Source organism: Musca autumnalis, unplaced genomic scaffold (genome assembly GCF_047663935.1).
Source record: "Musca autumnalis isolate F117 unplaced genomic scaffold, ASM4766393v1 scaffold_1, whole genome shotgun sequence".
Classification (NCBI taxonomy): domain Eukaryota; kingdom Metazoa; phylum Arthropoda; class Insecta; order Diptera; family Muscidae; genus Musca; species Musca autumnalis.
In genome coordinates, this window is record NW_027411644.1 from 268685872 (window position 1) to 268700263 (window position 14392).

The window sequence follows — 14392 nt, forward strand, 5'->3', positions numbered from 1 at the left end:
CTTTTGAAAAAAACCAGTGGATCTATGTGGATAAAACGTGTTTTTTTCGAAAGTAGATTTTTTGAGATGTGACAATCTTTGAGGAAATTAGCGATATTTAAATGTAAAATTTTCACCCACAAACTTCTTTAATTACAATGTTCTAGGAAAATTGACTATTGTTTCTAATGAACGTAATGCAATTAATTTAAGTTAGTGAATAGAAAAAAGTGTTAATTTTGTATTTAGTCTATTTTTTGCGGAGTGGAGATCAGGGGCAGGAAGAACTTTATGATTTTGGTGATGGTTAGATCGACTTAGAATATATATACATATATACTTATAGGGTCTCCGACGAATATTTCGATATGTTACAAACGGAATGACAATTTCAATTATATCCTCCATCATAAAGTGGAGGGGAATTCATGTCAAAAAATGAAATATTTGAACTTATTATTGCTTTCCATGGCAGTTTCCTCCCGTCCACTAAATATTGGTTTAGCGAATAAAATCGCTAACAATGTTGCTATGACAGCTGAATTTACCTCCACCTAATGAAAAGTATTAACATAACAATAAAAGGTTAACAAACTCAATTGTTAGGTGTTCATAATTATCCAATTGGCTCTTCCACCTTAAGCATATTCAATAATTCCAGTTGGAAGAAGTTATTATTGACAAATAACTACAATTATCAAAGTTATACTTGCTTTTACTGAGGGGTATTTTGCCACCGTTGAAAATTTGATGTTGCCTGGCCTGGGAATCGAACCGCAGAACTTTACCGTGCAAGGCGGGTGCGCATACCATTGCGCCACGGTGGCACCCAAGTAATGTTGGCGACATTTCCTGAGTATTTATTTATTTATATATTTATTTATATTTATATATTTATTTTTAAGCCATGAATAACTTCTCTACAAGTAGTGTCTTAAGACACGCCGTTCGGACTCGGCAATAAAAAGTAGGTCCATATCATTGAGCCAATATGAATCGGGGTGCACTCATTGATATGAGAGAAGTCGCCCTCGTCCCTTCACGGATGTTTGTGGAACAATTATTATTATATTATTATACTAATTGATTTTACATATTTAATTATAGTGCAAAATAGTTCTATAACTCTTCCTATTTTCATAACCTAAAACATTATACGACTTGATTTTTGTTTGATTTATTATTCGTTTGTGAATAACATATTAATAGAAGAGACTGTTAAATAAGCATGTATGTATGTATTTTAAATACACATTGCATATTTATGGGTCTGTTAGATATGTAATTATAATTATGAGCAGTGTGGCAAACAATTGGCATTTTTGGTTGATTGTAAATAATTATTTCTTTATTAATATTATAATTGAGTTTTTATTATTACTATTGAATGAATGACCCATTTCAATCAATTGCGGTTATGGAAGTTTTGCTTAGAACGTTGCAAAGAATGTGAAGAAGTGAAAATAAATTATTAAATTGTTATTTAAGGCAATTTGTATTTTTACAACTAAGTATGGCAGATTGAAAATGTGTAGTAATTCAATGCAAACGTTCTAGAATGTGTTGCAGCATTATAGAAAGTAGCATTATTTGCATTGTCCCACCATACTACAATATTCCTAACAATTTTTCTGGCTACGAAATTAGGAAAGTTTTAGCTTATTTGTTTTTAAGTAAAACATATCGTCGGTGTCAGGCTTAAGTGTTCCATACGCTATTTTCCCATTTGGAGATAATCGCATTTTAATGTTTGCGTCACAACTGCTTGGAGCTGAAGAAAATATTTATTTTTTTTAGATAAGATTTTATTGGTAATAGTAAAGCACATATTTGCCAAAGTATATAGAACATATTTTTATTGAATTGTTCAATATCCACACTTATGACATAAATGCAAAATATTGTAAATCATATGGAGCAAAGTGACAAATAAATTTTCCCATCTTTGTCTCAATGCACGGTACTCTTAAAGCAACTTTAAATGAAAAGTGCTTACACCTGGGAAGTTTTTGCGGATTCTGAAACTAAAATGTTCATAGATGAGAAAAATCAAAAAACAAAAAAAAAAAAAAATCGCCGGAGCGCTTTTTAAATAAATCGTGATTCAAGTTGACATTTTTAGGGGTTTTTGCTTGCAAACCGCAAGTTCTATCAAAATGGGACTAAAGAAAATGTTGTAGCTATATACAAGATTGACCTTTATGATAATTTCATAGGTTTTACCATTATTGACATATAAAAGTTCAAATTGGGACAATGCATTGACTGTATCGCTACCTTATAAAACAAATTCACACATAGTGCGCCCTAACTAAATTTTAGTGAAAACCGCTAAGAAGTTTTTGCGGATTTTGAAACAGCAATGCTCATAGGTGAGAAAAAATCCAAATACAAGAAAAAATCGCTAGGGGGATTTCTAAATAAATCGCGGTCAAAATTCACATTTTTAGGTTTATTTTGGGTATTCGCGATTTTGCTTGGAAACCGCAAATCCTATCGAAATGGGGCTAAAAAAGATGTTGTAGCTGTGAGAATTCTCTAGAGGATTGACCATTGACCATGTTCAGGTCACATTTTTAGCTTTTTTGTTAGGTTTTCACGATTTGCTTGAAAACGATAAGTCTTATCGAAATGGGACTAGAGAGAATCTTTTAGCAGTGAAAATTCTCTACAGGAGTGGCTTTTGTAATTTTTTCCTAGGTTGTGCTATTTTCAAGATATATAAGTTTAATTTGGGAAATTGCAGTCATGACATTGTTTTATAAATAGGCGATCCAGTCAATGCAATGTCCCAATTTGAACCTCTATATCTCAATAACGGTAAAACCTACGAAATTATCATAAGGGTTAATCATATAGAGAATTTTCATAGCTACAATATTTTCTTTGGTCTTATTTCGATAGGATTTCCGGTTTCAAAGAAAAGTCGTCAAACCCTAAAAACCCCTAAAAACGTCTACTTCAATCGCGGTTTATTTAAAAACTGCTCCAGCGATTTTTTTGTTTTTTGATTTTTCTGATCTATGATCATTGTATTTTGAAAATCCGCAAAAACTTCCCAGGCGCAAGCTCCTTCCATTTAAAGTTGTTTCAAGAGCACCGTGAATAAATTCAAACCTTCTAAATCGAAAATTAAAGTTCTGATTTTTGGAATGTATTTTTCAATTCGTAAGTTATTAAAATATTAATTACATACCTGAAATGAACTTAAGTTTCCGGTCCGAAAGTTTTGGAGGTATAATGTTTTGACAACAGTGGGGCTGATCATCAGTTTTCAATATATAACATATTTAAAAAAGTGGGCTTGGTCGGATATTTTGGCTTCACATATGTACTTAGGGTCGGGGATACAACCTCATTGTCTCCCAAAATAAACGCTCACAACAATATGGTAATATCTTTTGCATATATAGCGTTAAAAAAGGACGTGGGATGCACACCCACCTCCTCCGAAATTTATAAAAATATACATTACCAAGCAAACCTTGAACATTTGCTGCAAATTGCATGAAAACGGTTTAAGTAATTTTGGAGATATAACATATTTTAAAATGTGGGCGTGGTCGGGTGTTTTGGCCCGAAAGAAGAACCTTTATTCTACAATGCAACCACCATTTTTTCAAACTAATTTTCAAGGTGATACATCCGAAAGTTTTTCAAAAATAGCGGTTTTAAAACGCCACCACGATTTCAATATAATTTGGCGAAGTTTTTTTCATCAAAATGTCTGTCCAATTTTTTGCATGATGTGGTACATTAAATACAGGAAATCGGCACACTAAATATATGAAAGCTACATCCGAATCTGAACCAATTCTTACCCAAATTCGTTCGTCATTTGGCCACAAAAATACAAAAATAGTCTCCCCCAATTTTCATACGAATCGGACAATAAATGCGACATGTACTTTATTTACAAATATACATGGTCAGACAGACGGACATGATTCTATGTAATTCTACACGCAAAAAAAAAACGGCCTCTCTAACATACATATGTCCCAAACATATTTTGCAGCAAACATATATATGTTTGCAACAGTCCCAAACATAATATATGTTTGGGTCTGCAAACAAATATACGTTTGGGTGGAAACAAATATATGTTTGGATGCAAACATATATATGTTTGGGTGCAAAGATATTTATGTTTGGGTGCAAACAAAGATATGTTTGGGTGGAAACAATTTTATGTTTGGGTGCAAACATTTTATATGTTTGAGTGCAAAAAAATATAAACCCAAAAGGCACAAAAAAAAAAACAAACACATGCACCAGTGGGCGGTTACTGAGAGCAAGGGAGCGTAAAATTCAATGTAAAACACTTTGAAATATGTGCTCGCTTGCTCTCAGTAAGAACTCACTGGCTATCTCTATAGTATACACCAGAGTGAGGCAGAGAACATTTTTGGGTCTCTCTTGTGCTCTCAATGAGAGTAAATTTGTTGTTGTTCACAATGTGTTAGCATCTACACAGGCCGTGAGCGATAACAAATTTACGCTCACTTAGAGCACATGGGCTCTCTTGTGAGTCACAATGCCTTCCCCTGGTATACAAACAAATGTTGAGGTTGTTTATTAAAAGGCAAAGGAACAACAAACACATAGGTACATACAAAATTCCAAAGAAATACATAACACACTTTAATAAAAGAAAAACTGATTGAAATAATTTGTAAATAGTCACACTTTTAAAAAGGAAAAATATATAGAAACGTAGTTGAACACTTCTCCTTAGTTGTGAAATAAAACAAATTGCTCTCATAGTTGAAATCATCAGCGGGGAATCGGCATCTAGAATCAAATGAATATGTAATGTAATAAATAAATATGGATATGCCATATTTCAGATACACATTAGTATGTATGTAATTACCAATATTAAATGCGATTTCTTCCTTGTCCAATAAAATAATTCCTTTCAACTTTCCGATTCAATTATAAAATGTATTGGGCATTTAATTTACTAAAAAGCACAATTTCTTTAAGAAAACACAAAACACTGATTTATTCACTCACTTTACCGTCTTGACTCTACAAAGGCAGCTAAAACACTGAAGAAAGAAAAAAAATAATACATATCATTTCTTCTTTTCTTTTTCTCCTGCTAAGTTGGTTAACAACAACAAAACAAGAAACATGCGAGTTTGACGCATACATGTCACCAAAGCCCCCTTCTTCGCTTCTACGTGTTCTACAATACACACAACTCTTCATTATAAAACAGCATTCCACAGCCGCGAGAGCACTGTTATTACTCTCGTTGACAAACATCCTCTCTCCACCAATGAAAAAAATTTTCTAACATAAAAGATATGTTTTACCCAAACATATCAAATTGAGATATGTTACAAAATGTTGCAAACATATATTTGTTTGGACCCAAACATATTATGTTTGGATCCTTTTCCTTATTCTTAAAACGAACTCTCGTTTCCTTTTGCATGTTACAAACTAATGAACAAAGGCATAATACCCCTTATCACAGTGTCGTGTAGGGCTTATAATGCGGGGCGTACAGCAGACCGTATTTAGGCAACAAGTATGTATTTTCGTACGAACGCCATTCAGTTAAGGTAAAGCCCTCTGAAAATTTCAGGAAAATTGGTTTAGTTATTTTTTAGACAAACACGAAAGAAATCGGTTGTAAAACGCCATTTGAGTTTTATATAATACATAAACAGTGTTCCTATGTGTTGTCAATATTCAGATTTATGGATATTATGAACTCATTAGGAGAAAATTACAGTCGGACCTCGATTATCCGTCATGGTCGGGACCGGAGTCATTACGGATAATCGATTTTTCCGGATAATGGAAAATAAATTAAATATATTTTCACCTTGAATAATCCAATATTTTAATTACATAATGTCTGAGAAGTCAGTGATATTTGAATGTAATTAAATTTTCGTCCATGTCAAAAGTTATGTAACGAAAACAATGTTTTCCGAAACAAATATAATCATTATTACTTAATATTAAATATTGTTACTTAAGTTATGTAAAATATTTAGTCACCATGACATTGAAACTGAAAACGTTTTATCGGAAATGCTACTGGCCTTATCATAGTTAGTTTTTTTCTTGTCTTGTTTGTTATTCTATTTTCATTGCAAATTGTTGTTTTTTTTTTTAAGTTTATGCTAATTGTTCTCTGTTTCTTTGGTTCTCCTTACAGCTCGTGGCAAAAAGAAGGAAAAGAAGAAGTACTTGATGCCCTTGTTGTTGCTCTTCAAATTGAAAATGGCCGCATTACTACCCTTGGCAATTGGTTTCTTGGCTTTGTTGTCGTTCAAGGCTTTGGTCATCGGTAAAATCGCATTGATTTTATCCTCCATCATTGGCTTGAAGAAATTGTTGGAAAAGAAAGAGAACTATGAAGTAGTATCACATCCTCACTACGAAGAACACAGTTATGGACGTGCGTTACGTGATGCTCAGAATTTGGCCTACAGTGCTTACAAGCAATAAATGACGTTAGCAGCAAATTGCGGGCGACAGACAGCAGCATAGTACAATAATGGGCTAGCACAAAGTAAAAGTTGTAGAATTCTTGGAAAATATGGATTTTTTCTAGATATTTTCCTCGAAATTCTCAATGATAATAAATATATATTTTTTTAATATTTAATGTCTAAGAGCCTCTGGGAGTGCAATACATCCTGATAATTTATTTATTTATTAAAGTGTTTATTTTTGTATTTATTTATTGATTTAATTTTAAATAATTTATTATTGAAGTGCATGTAATTTAAACAATTTATAGGAAACAAATTTAAAAAAAAACTAAAAGCCATGTTTTTGTTGTATTTTTCATTGCATTAAAGTCCATAACATTGTTTAGGAATACACAAATTTAAAAAACAAAAAAATAGTAGAATTTTTTTTTGTTGTATCACAATAGTTTTTAAGCCTCTACCAAAATAACGTAAAACCCACAATAGCATAATTGTTTAAAACAAATGTTTACACACACAAGCATACTTATTCATTTTTTACATTTACTACTGTGTACTATTTCACAACTGCAACAACAATTTGACTTGGTTCACTCACTGAATACCTCTTTAATCCTCTGGAATAACTGATGCTAACTAAGAAGTATCTAGTTCATACTTTTACAATTGTTTTTGTTTTTATTATTACTATCAGTATAGGCTATTATCTCTTACCCACTCTCACTTTTACTATAAAGCTTTATTGAATGCATTCAAAACGATTTAAAAAGAATAAAAATGCAAAACTTATAAAAAGTAAACTGTGTTTTAATTTACGCAGAAGAAGAAGTAGTAATGTAAAAAAAAAATATTTTTTTCCAAGATGAGCGGTTTTTTATTGTCTTATTTTAATTTTAATGTTTTTTATTCAGTATATTGTTTTGATTTCATTTTCGTACACTGAAGTGGACTTTTGGAACGCATGACATTTTTGAGTTTTCCATAACGTATCCTATAGTGGATTTCTGTAACTCATTTATCGTGTTACCGACAAAAATCGGTAACATTAAAATGCTTATAATTTCGGTAATTAACGAAAATTTTCATTAATAATTTTGCGTTTTACTTTTACCTATATTTGTCGGTAACTCAAATTACAGAATTCCACTACTGAACGACCTTTATGTGTAACGTTCAAATTTTAGTACTACAATAAGAACACGAAAGGCAATAAGTTTCCAGATTCCTTGACAAGGTAATATGTACTTTAGGTCCTACGAGTGGGTATTGGGTACAGGTTCAATCCATACCATTGGTTCAATAATGAGGGTAACTCAAGTTATCAAAAAAACAAGTAAAAAAGTGTCAGTCGGCTTTGCCGACAGATATATACCCTCAGCCAATGTGAAGTGAAACTCTCACCTACGGACAGATGTATTTAAGGTCTCTTCAGAATTGTGTGGCCCTTTTTGGACATTTGAACTTGCCGACAAAAGTGTGGATTAGGAATTAATTGTACTAAGAAACAAATGTTAAACCTTGGTGGGGGAGGTACCCTTAGGGAGAACCGATATAGAAGTTAAACTAAATTTTGACAAAATATTAGGAGATCCAAAGTTTGGACCAAATTAGTTGCCCCATTCATGTGATATCGTTCTAGCATTTTAGTTACATTTTTTAAACATTGGGGAGAAGTACCCCTTGAAACTTAGTTTTGAAAAAATATGACGAGGGACTTGCCACTGACAAAATTTTACCGTCGTAATTGAGACAGCGATTGCATGTTGCTTCAACAGAAATCAAAGTTAGTCACGGGCAGGTCTTAGAGTGGACTTATCCGGAATTTTGTGTGGGAAGTATCCGAAGGAATGGTCAAATATAGTCCATATTCAAACCTGATCTATATCTGGTAGATACATTAGGATGCGTAAAGTATGGACCAAATAGGTCCTTTCCTTCAAGAGTTATCGTGCTCACAATTTTTCCGAATATTTTTGAACTATTGTGGGGGAGGTACCTGAAGGAGTGAACAGATATGGCTTATCTTCAAACTTAATCGAAGTATGGACAAAATATTACGATGGCCAAATTTTGGACCGAATCGGCCGATCAGTTCGAGAGTTATCTTGCGCTCCAACCACTACAAACGGTGTCATAGGGGCTTTTAGCATCTTTCAGACTATTTTCTCAGGAAGTATGGACTTGCCCCTGATGAAACTTGAACCATCGTATAGGGGACAGTGAATACAAGGTGTTGCATTAAAGCGATTCGAGAGCAGGTCCTAATCTAAACTTATCCGGCGTGGACCGATGGGGTCCATTTTGGAACCTTATCTAAGTTTAGTATAAATTTCAATTTGAAATTACGTGTAGTTCCGTAAAACAATGTGGCTAAAACCCTCAAAATAACGAAAATCGGAAGATACCGTTATTTGGGAGCTCTACTAAAACAAGAACCACTGCACTAGTGAAGAAGCTTCGCGACCACGAGAACCTCAAATGTCAAATTACAGCTCGTTCAGTTAAAAATTGTAGCTAAAATCCTCAAAAATACTGACAACATGGACCTATGTTGAAGATTTTTGATGGAGCAGTTTCGTGACCACTGAGAACCTTAAATGTCAAATAACTGCGAGATCGGTTAAAAATTGTTGCTAAAATCCTCCAAATACCGGTAATCGGGAGGTATCGTTTTATGGGAGCTATACCAAAATATGAACCTACGTTTACGATTTTTGGTGGAGAAGTGTAGTGACCACTTAGAACCTTAGATGTGAAATTACAGCTAGTTCGGTTAAAAATTGTAGCTAAAATCCTCAAAATACCGAAAATTGGGAGGTAGCGTTATATGGGGGCTATACCAAAACATGGACCAATGTTGACGATTTTTAGTAGAGAGGTTTCGTGACCACTGAGAACCTCAAAAGTCAAATTACAGCTAGTTCGGTAAAAAATTGCAGCTAAAATCCTCAAAATACCGAAAATTGGGAGGTACCGTTATATGGGGGAAGATATACCAAAACATGGACCTATGCCCATAATTATTGGAGTGTATGTCTGTTGATCACTGGAAACCCTAAATGTTAAATTATTGCTAATTCGGTTTGAAAATGTGACAAAATACTTGAAATCGGACGGTACCGTTATATGGGGACTATGCCTAAACGTGAGCCTATATAGCCCATCATCGAACTTTGGCTGCCTGCAAACGATAGACGCATCATCATAAAATTTCAAGGAAAAACCTTGAGCTTTTGCTGCAAATTTCATTGAAATTGGTATTGTAGTATTGTAGATACAACGTATTTAAAAAAAAAAGCAGGTGTGGTCGGGTCTTTAGGCCCCAAAGAAGTAGCTGAATTGTAGATTAATCCGATACATTCGTAATATTTGCAATTATAGCGATTTTTTAATATCGCATATGGAAAGTACCGCGAACCCTCCCTGTACATTTCAGGAAAATTGGTTCAGTAATTTTGTAGATGTAACATATTTTAAAAAGTGGGCGTGGTCAAGTCTAGTCTAGTCTAACTAGGTAAAGTTGGAGACACATACATTCGAAATTATTGTAAATATAGCATTTTCAAAGAAATATGGTATAGGAGAAGCATGGGCGTAGCCAGGAATGCTTTTTTTGTCGTTCTAGGGGGGGGGAGGGTAAATGCTTGTTTTTTTCCTAATATTTACATACAAATGAACTGTTTTGTAGGATCTAGGGTGAGGGCAGCTGCCATTTTTGGACTCAAAGAAGACCCCAATGGAGACTAAATACCAAATTGCAGCTATTTCGATGGATTATTGTGGCCACAACCTTCAAAATACAGAAAATCGGGAGGTACCGTTCTATGGGGGCTATATGAAGGCGTTGACCTAAACCGACAAATTTCATATGGAAAGTTTTATACCCTAAATGAAGACTACATACAAAATTTCAGCCAATTCGGTAGATTATTGTGGCCAGAACCTTCAAAATACCGAAAATCGGGAGGTACCGCTCTATGTGGACTATATCAAAACGTGGACCGATATAGCCCATTTGCAATACCAAACACATACCAAATTACAAAGACGGACGGACAGACAGACGGACATGGTTATATCGACTTAGAATTTTACCCTGGTCAAGAATATATATACTTTATAGGGTCTCCGATGAATATTTCGATGTGTTACAAACGGAATGACAAATTTTATATACCCTCCATATTATGGTGGAGGGTATAAAAATGGGCATGGTCGGGTATTTTTGATCAAGATATACATATATACACCTTTTCCAAATTCCATCAAAATGTGCGAATACATGAAATCGGGCGAAAATAAAGAAATCTAAACCTATTTCAATAAAATTTGGCAAATTTATTTCTGGATCAAATTCAATCACATGACATGTTCGGACCATACAATACATGAAATCCTTTTTCCATTTCACTTGTGATGTTTACATTAATACTATTGTTGTTAGTAGTTAGTTAAGAAGGAAATCTAATAACTTGTAAGAATTAAAAAAAATAAATAGATAAAATCTTAAGTCCTTCGGATTTGCCGGTGTGGTTGATCTTATATTAGTCTACGCATGCACTTTTCCATGAAATATTTACCAAGTAGCGGGCACATGCTAGTCATACAATAAAGGTGGTACTTGGTCTGTCGTTAACTGTTCGTAACCTTTATCAGCCCATACAATGAAGTGTAGGTTATACGGGCGTATGCACTTTTACTTATGTACGCATGAATATCTATACCATAACTATGACCTTATTGTAAATGTGCTGCACACAATTTTCTGCTGCTGGTAGTTATTTCTGGTTCATTGATGTAGGTACATTAGGGTGGTTTTAAAAAAAAAGCGATGTCGGATTTTTTGATATTGCTCCAATAGTATATTTGGCCAATTGGGGCACTATAATATAGCCATATATTAAAATCCAGCCGATTTAAAAATTTTTCAGGATTACTTGTTTAGCCACAGAAATGAACTGGTAAAAATTGATCATCGATTGGACAATAAATGTGGCTTATAGAGCATTTTCGTGAAAATTCACCTTTGGTCCCATACAAATTGCTGTGGAAACTTTGAGGTCACAGTGGCACTTGTTAGCATATTCCGATCGTGCTCAAACCTTGGAAATCTTAAAATCTAATAAAACTAAACATTTTAGACATGGATTTTTTCCCTTTGAGTTAAAACCAGTCTAATGTACATAAGTATACAAGTATACATTTATATGCATATATTTTGTAATTATTCATGTGTATCATATCATAGCCAAAATGTTTTTATTTTCTCTTTTTTCAAATTTTGAAAAGTTTCATGTGCATCCGTACGGCAAATTTACACAGAAGTGTTTAAATATTATTATAAGAATATTTTGCATACTTTCGAAAGAAAAATATCATATTGAAATTATCATGCATAGATTGTGATTAAACAATCATACATATCGTCACCATAAATGCCAAAAGTCGTAACTTGCAAAATAATAATTTTGCAGAAGAAGCAAAAAACGTTATAAAATGGAAAAATGTTTTATGAAATATTAATCTTAAGAAGGCAAGTATATAATATCCCATATACTCGCCTTCAATCATATACGAATGGGAGTAAGTAATTAAAACAAAACCGCGTGAACGCTTGGTTTTGGGATCCGTCATCACAACCAAATCTGCAATGTTATACCATTTTCCGAAATGCCTTTTCTTGAATAGGATAGGATGAAATTTTTTAACGTAGAAGCTTGACATTTTGCAAGAGCATGTATTTTAGTCTTATATATTAGATTCAATTAAAAAACTAATTTTGATTTTTTTGGTGATACAACTTCGGGTATTTACGGTGAAGATATGTTTAACATGATTTTATTGCTTGAGGATAGATAGAAAATGTTCATTTCTGACCTCCTGGGAAGGTATCTTAATAAAGAATTGGCTCACTCCCAAATTATGCATTTTCCCTCATGATTTTTACAATAAAATGACCCCCAAAAAGATGCACTACATTAGCACTGCATTTTAACTAACCATTTGGGATTCCACTTGAACTAAGCCTTAAGAGGAGAATAGAATGCAGTCCAATTTGCATCCAAAGCACGTGTTTTTATTCAATCGCAACTGAGTTTGTTTCCTCCGCTCTCCATTTAATCCAATATGAAGTGTTCTTGCTTCATCTGCTAAAAGAAATTCTTATACCCTCAGCATTAGGCTAACGAGGGTATATGGGCAATATTTTTGAAAATTTAACATAGTTGAAACCAAGGTTTAGACTATAATAACTCGCGAAATGTAGTTGAATATTATACAAATGAAATGCTTTCGGATAAAATGAAATGTTTTTAGACTTGGCAAAAAATATTGGCCTTAAAAGCTAATTTGCGTGGAAACTGTGGCTTTATGTTAAATAATCAGTAAAAATGGGTTGAAGCCAACGTGTCTTTTATTGTTTTCTCTCGATTTGTGATTAAACCACACTTTTCACGATTTTCCCGTCAAAGTAAAAGTAGAAGGCAACTAAATAAGGATCATCTCACTAGTGTATAACTTTTCAAAATTTAATCTGCGTCTACCATTAAATGATGCTGACATTTTGAAGCCAGATTTTAAGTGTTTTTGAAATTTTCTTCTAATTTCGTTCAGCATACAGGTTTGTCAAAAAATAACTTATAGGATTGTAGAACTCGCGATTCTGAGTTATTTGATATATGTGCCGTGAATGTAGCCTACACAGCTTCACAGATATCTGCATCCAAATACGAAAATATGGTGCGAATATTTTTCTAAACATCATATTTTTCGGACCTAATTTTTACCATTATCCTTCGATTTACTCGTACTTGATTGCAAATTTTAGATTTTTACGCTGCGGATCTAATAAATCTTTACTCGTGAAATTCCATCTACTAAAACAGGAGATACGAGAAATTCCAAGGTAGGAAAATCACCTAAAATTGTTTTCGAAAATATCGCATATTCTGCGGGCCGTTTTCACTGCAATGCAAAAACTAGTGCAGCATCTTCGGTTTTGTGGAAACAGAGATTTAAAAACTTCACTGATAAGGGAGCTACATTAATTTTATCTCAAAAGATAGTGTGTGATGCTACATCCACGGTTCCTGATTGATCGCCTTGAAATAGATATATATCGATGTAGACTTTCGTGGTGACATTGAAACCGGGTGCGGAACAATATTTATTGTACTTTGCGCATATTAAGCGTCCAAGTTATATTTCGAAAAATATATACAAATTAAAAAATATGGTCTTGCTGTACATGAAAATCACATGCGGACAAAACGATTTTGATAATTACGCGATTTACACATATTTTAATAATGCATATAAGTTAATGTGGTTTATTTGAACTCTATTTCCGTTTAAGAAGTCTAATGATTTATTTGCACAACCCGATAACATTCCTCAACGGGAAACCTTCTATCTGAATGTAGATAAAGCAAAATACGCCCATTTTCTTGGCAGTTTCAAGAAAAATAAAAGAAGTACTCATATAGAATTTTTCCAATATTTTCAACTCTAGAATGCATGTGAAAACTATTATTCCAAACCAAAATTTGTTTTTATATATAATTGTTCCACAAACATCCCAGATGGGACAAGGGAGACTTCTCTCATATCAATGAGTGCACGCCGATTCATATTAGCTCAATGATATGGGACCTACTTTTTATTGCCGAGTCCGAACGGCGTGTATTACGACACCACTTGTAGAGAAGTTTTTTTTCAAGGCTTAAATACTCAGGAAATGTCGCCAGCATTACTGAGGGGGAGTTTTGCCACCGTTGAAAATTTGATGTTGCTTGGCCTGGGATTCGAACCGCAGACCTTCTGAGTGCAAGGCGGACGTGCTAACCATTGCACCACGGTGGCCCCCAAAAATTTGTTTTTTGTAACACAAATATGTGCATATTTTGGCTATAATATCCTAACAACTATCCCGATGTTTATACGATTGGTCTCAT

General features: G+C 33.7%; 2 protein-coding genes across 2 annotated transcripts in view; one reads left to right on the forward strand and one right to left on the reverse strand.

The window, feature by feature from the left end:
• The window catches only part of Osi9 (DUF1676 domain-containing protein Osi9), a 33333-nt gene extending 26098 nt beyond the window's left edge, over nucleotides 1-7235 (forward strand). The window contains exon 4 of the mRNA XM_073961142.1: nucleotides 6161-7235. Coding sequence (XP_073817243.1) covers nucleotides 6161-6453 — 293 coding nt within the window. The 3' untranslated portion in view covers nucleotides 6454-7235. The remainder of the gene's footprint in view (nucleotides 1-6160) is intronic.
• Nucleotides 1-14392, reverse strand: part of LOC141389530 (uncharacterized) — a 1388168-nt gene that overhangs the window by 594794 nt on the left and 778982 nt on the right. The window lies entirely within an intron of this gene.